The sequence below is a fragment of the Sarcophilus harrisii genome, chromosome 4, assembly GCF_902635505.1.
Source record: "Sarcophilus harrisii chromosome 4, mSarHar1.11, whole genome shotgun sequence".
Taxonomy (NCBI): Eukaryota; Metazoa; Chordata; class Mammalia; order Dasyuromorphia; family Dasyuridae; genus Sarcophilus; species Sarcophilus harrisii.
In genome coordinates this window covers 435,175,095-435,194,836 of record NC_045429.1, presented here as the reverse complement: position 1 = coordinate 435,194,836, position 19,742 = coordinate 435,175,095, and the positions used below count along the sequence as shown (strand labels likewise).

Here is a 19,742-nt window from a genome sequence, read left to right as displayed (position 1 = left end):
GTGAATGTGACTTTGTACCTTCCCCCTAGCGTGTCTGTGAGCCAGTGTGTGTGTGTGTGTGTGTGTGTGTGTGTGTGTGTGTGAGAGAGAAAGAGAGAGAGAGAGAGAGAGAGAGAGAGAGAGAGAGAGTCCCCTCCCCCAAACTGAGGCAAACAAGCAGGCTAGGGGCGCCGCTGCCAGCAGAATAAACACCCATTATGTCTTGTCATGTCACCAGCATCATAATTGGGCACATGGGGGCCTGTAAAAACCATTAGGCTGACTCAGTGTGGGGAAAGGAGAGTGGGTGGGGGTGCTGGGGGGCCGGGCTCCCGCCCTCTGCTTTCCTGCCTTTGCTTGGGCTCTCAGAGGAAGGGGCAACCCCTCAGAGGAAGCCTGGGCGCCTTGCCCCTGGTTGGGGTGGCCTTCTGGCCCCCAGCCTCCTCCAGCCCCGGCCACCCCCACTTGGCCCTCACCCCGGTGGCTTTTAAGCAGCAGTTTCTGCTTAATGAGGAATCGCCACTCCCTCCTGGCTCCGGGGGAGAACATGAGGGCTTAATCATTCCCAATCAAAGCATGAGTGAACCAGCCAGCAGCTCCCGGGCCGCGCGGGGCACGTTGGCAGAGACAGCTTTCCTGGGCCGCTGGGCGGGGGTGCTGCGGGGGGCTTGGCCTTGCTGTGCTCCTCAGCAGGCTGCGGGGCAGGGTGGGAGCCCCGACCGAGTCCTAGGAGCACTGACAGACCGTCCCCAGAAAGCCCCAGAGGCCCTGAGCAGTCTGTCTCTGTCTCTGTCTCTCTCCTCTCTCCCTCCCCACCTCTGTCTCTGTCTGTCTCTCTCTCTGTCTCTGTCTGTCTCTCTGTCTCTGTCTTTCTCTGTCTCTCTTCTCTCTGTCTCTCTCTCTTCTCTCTCTCTCTCTCTGTCTCTCTCCCTTCTTTCCTCCCTTCCTCTCTGCCCATCTCCCTCTCTCCTTTTTCCCTCCCTCTTTCTCTTTCTCCCTTTCAAGTTTCTGTCTCTGTCTCTCTCTTGGTGGGAAGAGAGGTCGAGGAAAGGGGCTGAGAACTGATCAGTGACAGTGCCCCTGGAGCAGGGGGCTGGCTGAGATGGTATTCGGAAGCCCATCAGGATTGGGGCCGAGCTGTTGGCAAGCTGATTCACCTGCTAAGTATGATTCTCAGTCCCCAATATGACTGCCCCTTTGCAGAATCATCAATTAGCCATCCGGAAGAGGGTTAGTGTGTTAATGGGCACTGTGCCCTTTTACAACCCCATAAACTGGTGACTAGGGGGATGCCCGGGAAGCTCTCCACCCCCGGTCCTTTTGCTGGGGGCCCTGGTTCTTCCTGTTTGGAGAAGGAATGGTTGAATCCAACAATTATATGGAGTGACCTTGCTGAGTTCCTGTCATGGAGACAGACATGTCCCCTGTCATCTCAGGTTCTGGGCATCCCGGATTCACTTTCTCCCCTTGTTACCCCTCCCCTCCCTTCAGGGCCAGGAAGAACATCTGGAAAACAACCTGGGATAAAGTGCTTCTCTCTGCCTGTTCTCCTCCCCAACTTTGCATCCCCTCCCCAATCTAACAGCTCTCTCTCTCTCTCTTTCTCTCTCTCTCTCTCTCTCTCTCTCTCTCTCTCTCTCTTTCTCTCTATTTCTCTGTCTCTCTCTGTCTGTCTCTGTCTCTCTCTCTGTGTCTGTCTCTCTCTCTCTCTCTGTCTCTCTCTCTCTGTCTCTGTCTCTGTCTCTCCCTCTGTCTGTCTCTCTGTCTCGTCTCTCTCTCCCTCTGTCTGTCTCTCTGTCTCTGTCTCTCTCTGTCTCTGTCTCTCTCTCTGTCTCTGTCTCTCTGTGTGTCTCTCTGTCTCTCTCTCTGTCTCTGTCTCTCTCTGTGTGTCTCTGTGTTGTGTGTGTGTGTCTCTCTCTGTCTCTCTGTCTCTTTCTGTTATCTCACTGCTCACCATACTCCCTTACCCCTTTCCCCCATCCCCCTAGCCTATCCCATTACATCCCCAAAGCTCCCAGTTGTAGGGAACCACAATCCACAAAAAATATTGAGGGTAAGGATGGAATGGGGGTTAACAGAAGGGTACCAGGTAACTTTGGGGTTGACTTCATCTGGAGCCCTTTCTCTGCCTTGGGGAGGCTGGAAGAGTGTAAAAGAAGCTTTTTAGAGCTGAAGTTTCAAACCTGGTCACTTGGACACACGAGAGGTCCAAGAAAAGATTTCCGGAGGTACCATGAACTTGGATGACAAAAAAGAAAAAAAAAGAGATGACCTTTTTGTTTTCCCTAAACTCCAAGTGAAAGTTTGTATTTAATTATGATTTTAAAATATTCTGGAAAGGGGGTTCCATAGGCTTCATCAGATTGCCCAAGGAGTCCATGAAATATAAAAAAGTCAAGAATCCATGAATCAGACCACCCTTGTCATGTTATATATCACTGAGTCGTGGGATCTTAAGTTCAGAGCTGTAAGGAATCTTTGAGGTCATTTGTTCATTTTATAGCTAGGAAAACTGAGTAAAATAGAGGGGGAAGTGACTTAGTCATCCAAGTTCAGGAATTAGCAGAGAGAGCCTTCGAGCCCAGGTCCTTTGGGGTTCCCTCTCTGTCCATACCTCCTAACTCTCGCTTCATGGCACCATGTTGTCTCATTCCACTTTGGCCTTTCTTCCCTTGACCAGCCATTCCCCGCCCACTTTTGGCCCCGTCTTTAGTCCTTCAGAAGGAATGTCCCTTGGAGAACTTATGCCAGGTTATGCCCTATACCCCACCCAGCACGGAAGCTAGCAACCAGACTAGTGCTGGGGGGAATGCTGGACTTCTTGGGCCTGATGAGACGTTGCCAACACGTCTTCCTCCACCAGGTTACCCTGAGCATCCTTGGTCTGTCTTTACCTGCCGCCATCTTGATCTGTCTTTGCCCATCTGGATTAGGAAGACAGTGTGGGACAGTTGTGTGGAAGTGGGGAGGAACTGGCTTTAACCTGACCTCTGAGGCTTACTACCTGTGTGACTTTGGACAAGTTCCCTGAACTGCGTTTATCTCATTGTAAAAGAACATGTGTCTAGATGGCCTCTGAATGGGCCTCAGTTTCTCCCTCTGTACAATGAGAAAGTTGGCCAGCCAGTCCTGAGTTCCCTGCCAGCAGTAGGACTAAGATCCTAAGATTTTCTCCTCCTGGGCCTCAGTTTTTCCCTTCATAAAATGAGGGGTTTCGACTAGCCTGCTCTAAGTTTCTCTTCCAGTTCTGGAGCCAGATCCTCTGATTTCCCCATCCCCAACCTGAAAGATGTTTTCTCCCTTAAGTCAAAGGTAAACGTAGCAGAGAGTGATGTAACTGGCTAAGAACAACAACTGGAATTAAAAAAAAAAAAAGCAGTCTAACCTCTTCTATTTCCAACCCTATAAAAAGGGATTACATGTCTCCTAGTAAAAATAATTAAGCCAGGAAGATGGGCTGGGAGGGGAGGGCTGGGGAAGGAGGGGAGGAGGAGGAAAAGGAGGAGGAAGAGGAGGATGGCTGTCAGGGTGGGGAGGCTGATGAACACATGGGGGGCCCAGTAAAAGTCCTGTCTTTTTGAGGACTTAAATTTGAGATTGCTAGTAATCAGTAGGTTCCCTTGGAAAGACTGAGAAGGATGCAGAGGTGTTGGGGAGCAGGCAAATGCCAGCTTGCTGCTTCAATCCTGCCTTTTGAAGAGGTTTTGAGAGAAAAAAGAGATGAGGCTTGTGGTTTCTTTAGTATAGGGAACTTCCAAGTGGGGAAAGTCCCTTCACCAATAGAATCAGCACCTTTTCTGCACTTGCTGATTTTTTTTTTTAAGGGAGTTGCCTGAAGTACTGAGATATATTAAGTGATTTATTTGCCCAGGGTCACACAACAGCAGTCTGACTCAAAATTGAGTCTCCCTGGCTTTGAAGCCACCTGTCTTATCTACCATATCACTAAGCTATACAATAGGGGCAGGGGAGGGAGCTTCTTAATTTTTCAAGGAGGGAGGGGATATAGACTCCCTTTTGTCTTGGGGAACTCCTGAAGGACCCTGGGAACTCTCTGGTATTATCTTGGGTAGGACTCTCCCAAAGGGTCTTACTGGGCCCTACAGATGGTGTGTGTGTGTGTGTGTGTGTGTGTGTGTGTGTGTGTGTGTGTGTGTGTGTGTTGTCAAGGCAAACGGGGTTGCTCAGGGTAATATAGCTAATGAGTATCAAGTGTCTCCATCCACTTTGCCCCCCAGCTGCCCTGATCTACAGATTTTTTTGGTTTGTTTTTAAAAACACTCTAGGAATCCCTATGGTTCTTGGTTGTTTTTGTTTTTAATTTTCAGGCTCTCTTTCCCCCTACCTCCCACTCCAAGCCAACAAACAGGTGCTTAACTGAATGAGCGGGAGAAGGAACCGGCAAGCCCTTCCAGAGTCTTGGCCAGGAAAACCCCAAATGGGGTCACCAAAAGTTGGAATGAATAACAGCGACAACGTGAATATTGGGAAATATGGGGAAAGTGAATTTTTGGTAGTGGCAGATGGAAAAGTACCATTATTATTGTTGTTGTTGTTATCTAGAATTTTGGATTACCTGTGCTACACTACAAGGAAAGAATCAAGAGCAATCTGTACCTATGAGAGCTGAGGCCTAAATAAGGATTCCTGTGTGATTGCTTTAAAAAAATTTCTCCCTGGGGGAACAGGAAAAAGTAGAGTGTAAGGAATGGGGGCTTTGTCCCAAAGACAGGAACTCTGTGAGTCAAGAACATATTGTCTGGGAGGTGGGAAGGGCACTTCTTGGACAGCTCCCTAGATTCTTACTGAGGGGCAGGTCTCTCGAGTTATGGGGGAATGTGTGTGTGTGTGTGTGTGTGTGTGTGTGTGAGAGAGAGAGAGAGAGAGAGACAGAGACAGAGACAGAGATAGAGAGAGAGAGAGAATAAAGAGAGAGAGAGAGAAGAGGAGAAGAGAGAGAGACGGGGAACCCTGGAGAGAGAAACTTAACCTGTTGACCTCCCAGGATGGGGATAGAGAACAGCAAAAGTCTGAGCCCCCACCATTCTGCTTTAGTGTGGATAGAGGATGGGGATGAGAGTAATTCATATGGCTAGAAGATCAGAAGGTACTGTGGATTCAGGCTAGTGCCTCCCCAACAAAACAATTCACGGGGTTGGCCATGACCCTAAATTTTAATATAGTTTAATTTCCTAACTTTCAGTGTGACTCTGGGCAAGTGATTTTTCATATCTATTCTGCTTTCCCATCTAGTGAGAATCTTGCCCATCCCACCAGAACAAAACCTGGTTTTTTTTTCCTTTTCCCCAAAGCCCCTCTACTAACATTGGAAGCTCAGTTCTCCGGGTGACTGGTAGGGTAGGAATGATTCCTGGGCTTGGAAGGGTTTCTACAGACATTAAGTCCATGGCTTTGCCTCCAGCAGGACTGCACCCCTGCCACCCACAAATGATCTTTATCTCTTTGCAGATTGATGTTACTGACCTGGCATCCCATGGCATCTTTCACAACTGTCTCCCAATCTTAAACTCTTAATAATTTTCCCTACCAAGGTTGCCAGGGTCCTATGTGGGAAGGTGCACTCCCCACTGTATAGCTTAGTGGTACGGTAGATAAGACAGCTGGATTCAAAGACAGGGAGACTCAATTTTGAGTCAAACTGCTGTTGTGTGACCCTGGGCAAATAAATCACTTAATATATCTCAGTACTTCAGGCAACTCCCTTAAAAAAAAAATCATCAAGTGCAGAGAACTTTGGGAAAAACCTTTCCTTTCTTGGGACTTCTCTTCCCTATCCCTGAAGAAGAAAGAGTTCTAACTTAAAAGATCGGTCTGAGTGTCTTACGCTCTGTTCTCTGAGAACAGAAACTATCCTAGCTCTTTTTGGAACAAGACCTAGAGGCTACTTTGATGACATCAGGAATTTGATCATCATCCAAAGGATGAGGGAAAGAGGGGGGCAATGGAAGAAAATACGCTTCCTTATTAGCTCAGTTTCCTCGCTCTAGCAAGGTTGGATAACTGAGGCAGGGCACTGGGTTTCTACCTTCTGAAGCTCTTAGAGAATGAATGCAGGGAAGTCTGGGCTTGGGGAATGTTCAAGGCAAGGAAGTGCATGGTTGGGCTTACCTTGAAATAAGGGAAGTGTTCGGTCATAAAATTGTAGATCTCACTGACTGGAAGACTTCCTGTTTTGCTGTTCTTGAGGGCCATGAAGATGAGGATGCTGAAAAAGAGAGAAATCTCTGTAAATTCCTACTTTTACATTGTCTTTCTCTCCAACTCTACTTAGTGACAAGCATTCCCATAGAATATAAACTACTTGAGGGCAGGGGCTGTTTCATGTTCACCTCTCTAAATCCTGTACTTGTTTCCATAAGTTAGTCAACAAACATTTATTAAGCACTTACTGTATGTTAGGCACTGTGCTAAATGCTGGGGATAGAAATACTGACCAAAAAATGGTCCCTGTCCTTATGGAGCTTACATTCTAATTGGAATTACAACATGCAAATAACTATGAACATACATGACCCGTACAGGGTAGATGGGAGGTCATCTCAGAGGAAAGGCACAACAATGGAGGGAGCTAGGGTGCTCACAATGTTCATCTAATGAAGAGAATTGAATCGAAACGCGATTCAATTGAAATTGAATAGAATGGAATTGAATTGAATCTTGATCCAATAGCTGGAAACCTGATTCAGTATGTTAGGATCGCATGAATTTACTGGAGTTTGGGGACTTGACAACCTATCACACTTCTGTGGTTTCAATGGCCAAGTCACAACCCCTTTGGGCTTTCTATAGCTCATCTGGAAAACAGGGGAAAATGTCCCCTGACATTTGCTCTCTCGTGAGAATAAAATGCAAGGAGACAATGATTTATTAAAGCAGATGGCTCTCTGAGAGGGAGGAGAAAAGGAGATGGAGGAAATTTGGGCAATATTAAAATGCAAGATATCAATAAAAACTCAATTTAAAAAATGAAGGAGAAATGATACTGCTCTGAGTCTTTTTGGAAAGTTGAAAATCTGAGGGATCCTTGAAATTGTTAGGTGATGATCAACCAGTTTTTGATCATCTGTACCAGTGGGAGAGTGAGTGCCAGGAGGATATAGATGGATCACCTCAAGCACCAAATAACGCCAAAACAATTATTTTAGAGAGCATTCCACGATCTTTGGGCATCTGGCTTAGGCTGTTATTAGTAAAAGCAGTAATAGTAGCTTGCATTTATATAACGCTTTACCATTTACTATCCTGTGAGATAAGTAGGGCAAGTAATATTATTATCATCATCTGCACTTGGCAGAGAAGATCACAGAGGGGGAGTCAATTGCCCAAAGTCAAGGTTAAGTGGGAAAACTGGAATTAGATCCTAAGTCTTTGTGGCCTCTTTCCATTATTACCACCTCCCCACCATAGTAAGGTAGGGCTGAGCTCAGATTGACTGACAGAGAGAAGAAAGAGTCAGAAATGTAATGGGTGTCAAGAGAGCCAATCTACTCTTCCTTTATTGCCCCTACCCATCAGCCACCAAAGCCAGAACCTGTAGCCACAAGATGGGGACTAATGCCTCCAGGGTCCAGTTGTAGATGGGACTTTTGGTCAGTTGCTGGTTGGATTAGACTTTGGGGTTCTGAGGTCCTTTCTAACTCTGAGATTTAGTGAACTCTGACCCTAATCCTCTCCAAAATTGTAGTCAGTTGTATATAATTTGAGTACTGGGGCCAGGGCTGAAGGTGAGAGGTTGTAGCAGAAAGGGGCAGGGGTAGGATACCTATTATAGGTTCTAATATGATGCTAGACCTGAAAGGGAAGTCAAAATCATAGATTTAGCCCAAGGGTCATCCAGGCCAACCCCCACATTTCACAGATGCGGACCCATGACCTGGATAGGTTAAATAACTTGTCTAAGAGTCTAGCTCCTCTGCTTCTTAATTCCACCCTTTCCACTATTCCACAGTATTCAGCTCCTGATTTTCCAGAGTGGGAAACTGGAAGCCATTGAGGGAAAGTGACTTGTCTGGCTGCGGCAGAATCCTGGGATCCAGGGATCTTGGAGTCCCATCCAGCCCCCAGATTAACTAAAAGGGTAAGATGAGGCTGGGAGTGTTGAACTGCATCGCTGAAGGTCACACAAGTTGTTTAAATGTCAAAACCAGATCCTCACCTTCCGACCCATTCCTGAATCCACCTGACTGCATCCCAACAGCATCCTAAGCTCAGAGAGGTTGGGTGGGGGCGGGGGGGATGAGGTTGAGAAGGATGGGCAAATGGGAAGAGAGGTAATAACTGGGGGAAGAGGGGGATGAGAGGAAAGGTGGTTTGCCTAGGGCAGGGGGGAATAAGGGTGCAGTTACCTGTATGAATAGATGGGCTTGGGGAACAGTGGCTGCTGAGACTCCACACTGGCTTGAGGGGCGATCCTCTGGTAGGCATAGTGTGGGGAAGGGAGGTAGGTCATTGGATAATTGCCATTCCCAGGGGGGTACTGTGGAGAGAAAGGAAGTCAGCACGGCGGGGTTTGTGGTAAGCCGGAGCCTCTGCATCAGGATAGTTGCCTTTCCCTTGATTGTTCTCTAATATGGAGGTGCATCCTCAGAAGCCCTTAGCCTGATGCCTAATAAAGATTCAGGCAGGAAGTGAAATTTAGAGAGGGAAAACACCAGAAATGCAGGAGGGTATAGCGACTAGAGTACTGAACTTGAAGACAGGAAGAACTGTGTTGGAATTCCACCCAGACACATTATCTCTGTGACAGGACTCTGGCCAAGTCATTTAACCTCAATTTCTCCATTTGTGCCTCAGTTTCCCCATTGATAAAATTAGGAGGTTACATCTCTGAGGGACTTTTCAGTTTTAAATTTATGATCAAGAATGGGGGACAGCATATATTTGGGAGTCCCTCATATTCTTGTGAGTTGATTCATTCCTCTCCATACTTTATTTGCTTCACTGATTTGATGCTAAGTTTTGCAGGGAGTGGATGGAATCATAGTGTCAGAGCTACAAAGGACCTTAGAACTCTTCCACCTCAACCTTCTCATTCCAGAAATGAGGAAAGGTTCAATTCTGGGTGCCCAGATCCCTTAGGTCCCTTTGTCCCTGCCGTGTGACTACAACCACACAGCTAGGACATGGTCCACACTTGGACCAGTAGGTGACAATGGGGGAAGTCACCCAAGTCCCTTCCCTGCCCTTCAAGTGTTCGGGCCCTTGCCCAAACCTCTCTGGCCTTGGGGGCAGCCGTAGCCCCTGACATGTGGCCATGGCCATCAGCAATGGCGGGCCTGACGATTCATCAGTTTCTTAGCCTTTTATGAGTTTCAGTGGCTCCTTGGAAGGGCAGGAGGTGGTGGCAGGGACGGGGTGGGGATGGAGGGGGCTGGTTTTATGCGGCGTGTGAGGGCTGTGAAGTGTCAGGGACGGGCCTTTTATGGGGGGGTGGGAGACTTCCCCTCCCCAAGGTGCTCCCTGTCTCTCGAGCTTTTCAGGTCACCTAGAAGGAACTCAAGGCTGAGTCACTCTCTACCCCAGGCCCTATAAAGTCAGGGGAGGGGCCATCTGGTCCGGGAGTTGGAATCAAAGCCGGTCCTGGACTTTCTGAGGCATCTGAGAGAAGTGCAATTAGGATGCTTCCTGGCTGTTGCGGAACCCTTGCTAGGGACTTGGGGACTCCAGTCCCAGGCACATGAAGCTTGCTTACACCCCAATCTCCCCCTCCCCCCAGAAAAGCTGCTCAGCAGCTCTGTCTGTCTCCTCTGCCCTCCCTTCTCCCTCCAGACCGGATGCCGTCCAAGCTCTTTTCAGCTCTAGCATTCCGTGGTCTGAGATTTCTCTCAGTCCTTTCTCTCATGGTTGGGATGGTTTGACTTGTCTCTACCTGGCACTGCTGCTTTCACTGCAAACGGGGTAAATGCTGCCGGAGAACTGGGGAAGGAAACCTGCTCTACAGGCAAGTCTTGTCCTTGTGCCAGTCTGCAGGTGGATGGAGATGGGTGCAGGGTACACCACTTGCTCTGTCTTGCCCGGCTACTCCCGGGAAGCGTTTGAGCTGCTCCGATGTGGGGATTTTTAAAAACTTTCTCTACATTCAGCCCATGCCAGTGTGGGGTAATCACTTGGCATCCTGGGCACCAGGGGTGGAGCTTGAAGCGAGGGGGATGGGAGGATGGGCCCAGGGAAAATCTGGGAAAGGAGGATGGAGTGGAAGGGACTGGAGCAATGAAGGAAAAGACCTTTAGATTTCATGGATGTGGAGCAGGAAGGGGTCACAGAGGCTGTCTAATCTCTTCAGCATGAAGACCAGGAACCCAAGAAGCAAGGAGATGAATTAGAAAGTCCCATGTTAAACAAGAGGAAATGATCAGAGGGCCCTTCCTCAGGATAGAACACTTGGGATCATCTCAGCCAACCCAGAGAAAAGTGACTTGCTCACAGTCACACTGTAAGGGGCATATTTAGGATAAGAACATAAGTATTGTATAGTGTTCTTTTTATCACATTGTGTCGCTTCCCTTATTTTACCTCATCTTATTTCCTCCTCATCTCACTGTCTTTCAACCCTTAATTTTAGGTATCTTTTTATAATCATCTCTATCCCTGATTTGGTGACCTTTTACAGTCTTCTCTATTCCTGATTTAGTCTTTTGTCTGTATTTGTGAAAAACTTCTTAATTTTGGGTACTTTTTATACTCATCTCTATTCCCGATTTGGTCTTCTACCTGTATTTGTGAAAAGCATCTCCTTCCCTTTCATCAGATTGGCGTTGACCTTTCATCTTAAGATCAAGTATACATTTGTAGCTCATTTTGGATGTGGTGTGAGATGTTGGTCTACATTTAAATTTCTGCTTGAATGCTTCCCCATTTTCCCTGTACTTTTTTTGTTAAAAAGGGAATGCAACTGATTCCTTTGCATTTACTGAACTCTAAGTTACTATATTTAATTGTTTTTGGATCCTGTTTTTTCCTCTTTTTCCTCAACTTTTCCCATGGATTACTCCATTTCCAGCTTTTCCCCTTCTGAAATTCCTTCCCCTATTTCTAGTTTTGTGGGCTTGCTTTCTCTTGAGGCGGAGACCATCAGCCCCTCCCTGGGATTTCGTAACTGGAGCAGAAAATCCCCCTTCCTGGGGTTAAAATTCCCTCCCTCCAGTGGCCAATGTCGACATGTTTCTGGGGGGCCTACACATGAGGTGGAGCATCTGAGAGTTGGGTCTATAGCCGCTTCCTTTGTCACCCTGAGAAAGGGCCAAGAGATGCAGCTTCTTCCTGTAGTCTCCCAGGCCCACGTGCTCCATTGCTCCCTGTAAAACACTCCTATCTTCCCTGGAGCATTTCAGGAGGGCAAACATGGAGTTTTAGCGTCTTTATTACCTCCTAGCCCCCAGTGAGATCCCTCTGTTCTCCCCTGCCCTTTATACCTACCTGGTGAAAGGGCTGGGAGGGGCAGTACATGTGCTGGGGCTGGTAACAGTACAATCCAGGTGGGCCCTCCATAGGGGGTGGCTTGAGTTTGACCTCCGACCCATGCTGGAAGCAGAAATAAAACAGATATTTGAGAGGAGCATGAATTAGTGGATAGGGCACCAAGCTTGGAGTGAGAAGAACCTGGGTTCAAATCCTGCCTCAGATCTTTCTTATTTGGGTGATTCTGCACAGGTCCTTAATGTCTCCGGGAATTTACTTCCTCATCTGTAAAACATGGAGGTCGAACTCAATGACTCCTAGCATCTTCTAACTCAGCATCTGTGAACTTGCATAATGGGTCCACTCTAAGAACGCCTAAGGAAGGTCCCATGTCCAAGGACCGGCGCTTTACCCCAAACCAAACTCAGTCAGTCCTTTCCCCACCATCGCTCTTCTCTTCCCTTTCTGTTGGTTGGCAGGGAAATGAGGGAAGATGAGGATGGACCCAAGGTAGTCTTTGGGAATCCCGGAGCCTGAGAATGTCAGTGCACAAGCCCGTGTGTGACATAACTGGTATTATAGGAAAGTGTGCTCACTCAATGGGAGGAAGGGTTGATCCAGTGTCAGCTCCTCTTCCCTTTCTTTCATCCCCCATTAACTTCCCCACCACCTGAACGACCTCAGGAAAGGGGAAATGGATTCACCCTCCATGGAAGCGCTGCCTCCACCATGAAGCCCTCCTCTGTGCTCAGTGCTTCTCCCTCTAACACCTCGTAGAGCCCTGCACCACTCCTCCAGCCCTTAGCCCCTGCTGCCTTTATTACTATTGTCTATTAGCTCCTTGAGGGCAGAACCCACATCCTGTCTGTCTTTGCTGACCCTACAGTGTTCAGGACCATAGTGGGTCAATAAATGTACACGGGTAATGAAATAAAGGCAGGATAGGATGATGGAAAGAATGCTGGAGTCAGGAGTCATGGGTTCAAATCCTGCCCTTGATGCATATTATCTAAGTGTCCTTGGGCAAGCAACTTAATAAGAGCTAACTTTTGCTTAGTAACAGGCACTGTGCAAAGCACTTTGCAAATTTTATCTCATTTAACCCTCACTGAAACTCTGGGAGGTAAGTGCTATTGTTACTCCATATTATAGATGGGGAAACTGAGGCAAACAGTTAAATGTCTTGCCCAGAGTCACACAGTAAGTGACTGAGGACACCATTTGAACTCAGGATTTCCTAACTGCAGACCCTCTGTGCCAGCCCACTGTGCCACCGCCTAGTTTAATCAAATTCGAACTCCCCGAGCCTTGGGTTCCTCATCTCAATACGAGGGCTTTAGATCAGATGGTCTCTGAGCTGCCTGTGTAAGAGGCTGAATCACCAGCCATCGGACGTGGAAGTGAGCTCGTGGTCCAGTGGAAAGTGTCAGAGAAGCTGGGTTTCTGTGTGACCTTGAGCAAGCCCCTTTATGCCCCTGTGCCTCAGTTTTCTTCACTGTAAAAATGAGGAAGTTGAATTAGGTGCCCTTTACGGTCCCTTGCATCCCTAGAGCTATGATTCTATGATCTTGCCTGGGAGACCTGGGACAAGGGCACTCGGTAAGGGTGGGTGAGAGAGAGCGAATGCCTAAGAACCCAGTTTGCTTTTGGTCCTCCTGGCTTTGATAGATAGGAGGGGTAAGGGTTGGAAGCCAGGAAGATTTCTCTGCCTAGGAGATAGGGGGATGGACAAATTGACCTCCCACATTTTCTTTCCAGGGAGCTCTGTAAATACGGGGTCATTCTGGGAACAGGGATCAAGTCAGTTCCCAATTGTAATGCTCTCTGGCATGATGGCTTGGAAGCTGGAAGGATTCTGGATCTCAGAGGTCTAGAAGGAACATCTAGACAACTGCTCCATTTGCCAGAGAAGGAAATGAAGGCATCCAGAGGAGCTGAGTTTGAATCCCAACTCTGCTTACTCCTGAGGGTCCATCAGTCCACTTCTCAGATTCTTAGGTTATATGGTCCCTAAAACCCTTCTCTTGTTAGAACCTCATTAATATCTCCACGGACTGGGGATCCCCTTAAAGTGGTTGCATCCTCCATCAGCGCTGATTGGGACCCATCAAATGACAAAAACAAATAAATGGGGATCATCTAAAAATGACTTCTTCTGTGCCTGTGGAATGTGTTTCTGAGCTGGCATTTGCATATGGGTGTGTCAGATATGCTGGAGATTCATGACACTTCAAACAAAAAAATAATGAAACCACACCAGAGAGACCTGACTCAGGAGGAGCTGGGAAGCTGCCCAGCTTCCCTCCCCTGCCAGCCCCCACCTTCCCGTACCTGCTTCCCTTCCTTCCCTCCTCAGTGCTCGGAGGGAGCTGCCGACTTTATAGCCCCATACGTATAAATACACACATGTATATGTTATATAAATATAGCCCCAACTGAAGTCTAAAGCTTATATATATGTGTATATATATATATATATATATATACACATATATATATATATAACATAGTCCCAACTGAAGTCTAAAGCTTATATATATAATATATATTATATAAATATAGCCTCAATTGAAGTCTAAAGTTATATATAGATACATATATAATATATATCATATAAATATAGCTCCAACTAAAGTCTAAAGCTTATATATACATATATATTATACAAATATAGCCCTAACTGAAGTCTGAAGCTTGCTCTTGCCCTGGTGGTCTGGGGGTGAAGCATGGGGGGGTGGGGTTAGTGAGGGAGTCCAGAGCTTTGGGATGGGCTGCTGCTAGGGGATGAGGCAGAGGACAAAGGAAAGAAATCTGGCCCGCTCGGGCTATCACTCACCATCATTTGTGAGCTGTGCTCCTGGCTGGGATAGTGGGGGCCGTTGCACCAGGCAGCGGCCTCTGCCGAGAAGCTGGGGGCGAACGGTTCGGTGTCCCCAGCGCTGGCCACATCCTCAAAAGTCTCCATACATCCCGGGCTCTTGAAGGAGTGTCCATCCAAGCCGAGGGCCGGGTGAGCCTCGAGAAAAACGTCCTCATTGAACTGCCGCTTGTACGGGTGGAAGGGGACCCGGCTGCCTTTGAGGAAGCGTCCCGGGCTCCCTACCGCCGGCCCATCCTCGTAAACGAAACCCTGGTACTTCTCGGTCGGGGAGAGCCGGAAGGCCGTCTGGCCCGGGCCGGCGGGGAAGTGACTCTGGAGCTGCTCGGGGCACGGGGAGGAAGGGCTGGGGCTGTGGGAGGAGATGGAGGGCTCCGGCTCCGGCTGGACATCGCCTGGGTAGGGTGGGCAGCTGAAGCCAGGGTTCTCCTGGAAAAGGAAGGAGAAGGTTAAGGAAGACGTCTGCAGGCTCTGGAGGCCAGCTGGAGGAGGTTGTACCAGCCTTGGAGCATATGGAAGAAGGGAAAGGTGGATGCTCTGGCAGGGAGGGTGGACACTCTATGTCTGTTCTTTGAAGCCTTTGGTCTAAGAGACGGTGGCACATGCGTGCACAGGAGATTGGGATTCAGGAGACACTCTGGTCCTGAACCTGCTGCCGACTCTCTGGACCTCCGAGGGGGTTTGGAGCAGATGACAGCCAAAGGCCCTTTCAGGTCTGACATTCTGGGGTCTGTAATTATGTGACAATGATCGCTGACATTTGAATAAGGCTTTTTGCTTTGCTAAGTGTTGCCCTGATGTCACCTTGCATCCTCACAAAATAATTGGTCGTCATCACAGAAGGGACCCCTCGGGCCTCTGTTTTACTCAGGAAGTCTCTGAGCCCTCTTGGGAGGAAAGGGCTCGGTTAAGGTCACCCAGGTAAGGAGAGCCAGAACATAAACTCATCTGGAGTCTTCTCACTGTCACTCAAAAAATGGGGCCCCGTGGTCACCGGGTACTTACACTTTGTGGGGGTGGGGAGCCTGTGGCCCTTCGGGTCTGCATGAGGCCTTCCCGATGCTCTCCCTCAAGGCTCTCCGGGGGAGTCAGTGGGATTTCAGATGGTTGCTGCAGCAGAGAGACCATCACCCAATCCTGGCTTCGGAGAAAGTCGGCTGCAATGAGACCCAGTGCCCCATCCCCGCCGGTAACTATGGGTAGTCTGGGAACTTTCATTGTTACACCCGATCCCGGTCCCCTCAGAAGGCATGTTCTGGAGCTCTTTGCTGGACCCTCCCGATGGCCCAGATTTAAAGCACAGCTCAGCCTTCCCTTCTTATGAGTGCCCCCCCCCCCAATCTCTTCCAAATGATCGCATATCTGTGTATTTATTTGGCATATTCTTGTATGTGTCTGCTCTGAAAGAACGTTCATCCACTCTCTGAGGAAGGGACGGGTTCATTTGTGTTTTTCCCCTCAGTCTTGGTCCAATACCTGGTGCAGTGTTGGGGAAAATCACTTGTTATACTTTCTGCTATAGTAGGAAAAATGCTGGTTGATGAGTCGGTCGTAATGTGCTTTATTATTGCTCTGATAATCCTTGGCTAAAACCTTTCCCTCCTACAATTGGAGCATGGAGTGAATGAGATAGAGAAGGGTAGACTTAAACTCCTCGAAATGGGGAATATTCACTGTTCTTTGCTCCTCTCCCCCCACCTCTTCCCCTAGTGCCTAGACACCATGCCTGGCCCAGAGTAAAACAATGGTCAATGGCAGAACGATGGATGGACCTGTTCCGTACTCCTTACTGACTGAAAGCCCTCAAAGCCCAGTGTCCAGTCCTCCTTTTTAATCTCCAATTAACACCTGGAACATAGGGACCTTTTCAACAAGATGCCTAAGAAAAACCTGTCAAATTGCAACATGTAAACATCCTCAGTCTTCCTATCTGTGCAATGGAAGCTGTAGGGATTACATGATTTTAAAAATTCTTTTCATTTTTTAAATCTTTTGAGCTTATGATCCTCTAAACCCTCATATAAACCCCAGGCTTGGAGAACAAATCACTGGATGAAAGAAATGGGAAGAGACTGAGAGGGAGGAGGAGAGAAAAAAGGGAAAGGCTTGATTTATTCAAGAGACATTGTGGGGCTACAGAAAGACTACTGACCCACATGTCGGGACATCTGGGTTCTCATACTAGCTTTGCTGCTCATCTGCTATTTAATCTTGGGCAAGTTCCTTCCCCGTGCCTCAATTTCCTCCTGTGTAAACTGATAGGGTTGGGTAAAAGAATCTCTAAGATCCCTTCTAGTTTGAAGATCATGGTTGGGTGAATCCAACCTAGGTCACTAGCTTCCTTACCAGTATGAGGTCAAGAATCCAGGCTGGACTAGTGTGCGTGTGCATGTGCATGTGTAAGTGTGTTCAAGTGTATGTATGTGTGTTCAAGTGTGTGTATGTGTGTGTGTGAGTGCATGTGTAAGTGTGTGAGAGTGTGTGGGTGTGTGTATGTGTGAGTGTGCGGGTGTGTGTATGAGTGTGTATGTGCGTGTGTATGTGTGAGTGTGCGTGTGCATGTGTGTGTGAGAGTGTGTGAGTCTGTATGTGTGTGTCAGTATGTGTGTGTGAGTGTGAGAGTGTGTATGTGCATGTGTAAGTGTGTGAGTCTGTGTATGTGTGAGTGTGCGACTGGGTGTGTATACGTGAGTGTGCGTATATGTGTGTATGTGCGAGTGTGTGTATGTGTGAGTGTGCAAGTGTGTAGTGTGCGAGTGTGTGTATGTGTGCAAGTGTGTGTATATGTTAGTATATGGGGGTGGGATAAAGCACTGTCCTTAATGCACATCAATCCTATTTGAGAACAGAAAATTAGGGTGCCCCCTGAGCTCCCCACACTGGGGAATATGGAAAGGGACTCCCAAAAACATAAGGCTCGAAGGCTCTGATACAGGAGATCAGCCCTCAGATCATATCAGTGAATGCAGTAGGACTGCCTGCCCTGGTTTCCATGTCCTCGCTATCTCTCCAGGCTGCCCTTCCATGCCCTTTGCTCTCTTTTAAGAGCACCTTTAAGGCAGAGAACAGAGATTTTTCGAGATCACTCAATTCTATCCCAGATTCTGAATCCCACGCCCAGAGAGTTGCGACATGTCCTGGCCAAGATCTCCATGAGCTCTGGGTAATAATTTATTTACACTTTTCTGTAGATTTTCCAAATCTAGTTATTTGAGCCAAAATAAAAAGTTTTGTCACTTGGGGGGAAAATAGCTGAGGCTGAGGAGGACAGAAAGGTTGAAGAGGTAGCAGGACTGTGGGGGATACAGTTGTTTGGACAGAGAGATTGTGTCTTTTCCTCCAGAGTTGTGGGGATTGGGGCAAGAGGGGAGAGTTCAAGAAATGAGTATCACAACCACAAAGTCCTGGGGAGGCACGGTCTGGCAGAGGACGTGTTACTCACCCAATACTGGCACTTTGGGCTAAAGCCCCGATCGCCCCCTCTTAGTTATGGCACTGGACTACACCAAAGGTGCAATCCAAAAATGCCTGGACAAAGTCGCTTGTATCCATCCTACTGGCCCATGGGGCCATGGTCCCTTAATAAATTAGCTGCTTTTGTAGACTGACTAATGTCTCACATGTCAATATGGCTTTTTTTCCTATTGTAATTCTATTGGCATAGGAAGCTCTCAGGGTGGAAACTCCTATTAATACAAATAAGCACTTGATGCATAACCAACAGTCTTAGAAAGCTGATTGGAAGGGGTGGCTGAGTGGCTAGAACACCAGACCTGGAGTCAGGAGGATCGAAGTTCAAATCTGGCCTTAAATACTTACTAGCTACAAGTCACTTAATCCCAATTGCCTGAGAGGAAAAAAAGAAAGAAAAAAGAAAAAGAAAGCTGATTGATGGCACTGACAGATTTAAAGCTTTGCCTCAGGTCACATGTCCGTGACAGGATTTGAACCCTTAAGACTTGCTTCTATTCCTTAAGTCAGTCTCTTTTTACTGTCAGATATATGCAGATTCTGCGATGAGTAATAAAATAAATAACTAAAAATAAAATAATAACAATAATATTGCTAAATTACAATATTATTAATAATAAATAAAAATAATAAAATAGCAAATATTTAAAAATCCAAACTCAAAACTTTTAACTTTTATGATCCTCCTAACAGAGTGTGCTAGAGCCAGCTCGAACCAGCTCTCTGAGAGCCAATTGTTAAATTATCAGTGGGAGTATTTATGCCTTTGGGATCAGCAGGCTACTAATTAAGGTTTCATTTTTGTTGTTATTGTTGATTGTCTAGACTTAAGAAAGTGATGGAGACAATGTTAATAATGAAAATTAAACTTAAAATCTGGGAGAAAATAGAGGGGGAGAGAAGGAAAGAGACAAAGATGGAGGGACAGAGAAAGAGAAAGAGAGAAAAAGAGAGGGGGAGAGAAACATTTTAAAATGCTTCCTATGTTCCACGGTGCTATGGAACCCCCCACATTTTTATTATATTTATACAATTTACATAATATTGAATTAGGTGCACATTGTCTGCTCTGATGAAATATAAGCTCCCTGAGGACAGGAACCAAAAGTTTTTGTCCTTTTAATCACAATTTTTAGCTTAATGTTTGACATCTAATAAATGCTTAACAAATGTTTATAAATTGATTGATTTCCTTCATGAAATTTTATATATATTTAAGAATTATAGTACAAATTCTACCATGCTTTCTAAGAGTGTTTAAAAAATATTTGAAAAGCATAACACTTCTGTGCACTCTGTGGGCAGTGCCCTGAGAGACCATGCCATAACCCCGACGCCTTTGTGCTTGTAGGGTGGTATGACCCCTGATGGCTGGTGCCCGTCTAGGTGGTGTGGGTAGAGATGCTGGAGCAGGTGTTCTCATCCTGGAAAAGGTTGGGGATAACCTGTGGTTTCTGCTCTTACCATGATCTGACCCAGGCACATCATGGAAGGGAAAGAAGTCAAAGGAGGACTGCCTAGTATGAATTCCCTGGGACCCTGGTCACTTTGAGATCACCTTACTGTATCCCTGTCTGATCTGCAACCTGAGGCAAGTATGCCATTTTGGTGTGTATCAGGACCTTGGCAGGTCCTGAGCAGGGTTGTGGGGAGCAGGAAGGCTCTCTAGATCGCATTGTGGTCCTTTTACAAGTGATGGAACATGGGATCCCAGCAGCCAAGACTTCTAGAGTCCCCAAAGTCACTCAAAGTTCAACCCTAAAGGTCACTTGTGTCTATCTTGTTGACCAGGCACCCAAGGGGCAGCAGGAGAGGAAACCCTTCCTCAAGAGGCTTCTGGCTTTCTAGCAAACCAGAGAGAAAGCTCTCATAGAGGCCATGGGGGGGCCCCTAACTTGGTTAGTGGGAGCACAGGAAAAAGCAGAAATTTTTTCTCAATTTACCCAGAAGCCAATGGGATACGTCCATCCCTGGGAAGCGGAGGAGGACCTTGCCT

The 19,742-nt window shown here is 47.2% G+C and overlaps 1 protein-coding gene across 2 annotated transcripts in view; it reads right to left on the bottom strand.

Moving 5' to 3' along the window:
• The window catches only part of FOXN1 (forkhead box N1), a 48,542-nt gene that overhangs the window by 7,516 nt on the left and 21,284 nt on the right, over positions 1 to 19,742 (bottom strand). For both annotated transcript variants that reach the window (XM_031967679.1, XM_031967681.1), the window contains exons 2-6: positions 15,281 to 15,432; positions 14,234 to 14,704; positions 11,416 to 11,520; positions 8,346 to 8,476; positions 6,109 to 6,205 (exon numbers count right to left, since the gene is read on the bottom strand). In XM_031967679.1, the coding sequence (XP_031823539.1) occupies positions 6,109 to 6,205; positions 8,346 to 8,476; positions 11,416 to 11,520; positions 14,234 to 14,704; positions 15,281 to 15,403 (927 nt within the window). In that variant the 5' untranslated portion in view covers positions 15,404 to 15,432. The remainder of the gene's footprint in view (positions 1 to 6,108; positions 6,206 to 8,345; positions 8,477 to 11,415; positions 11,521 to 14,233; positions 14,705 to 15,280; positions 15,433 to 19,742) is intronic.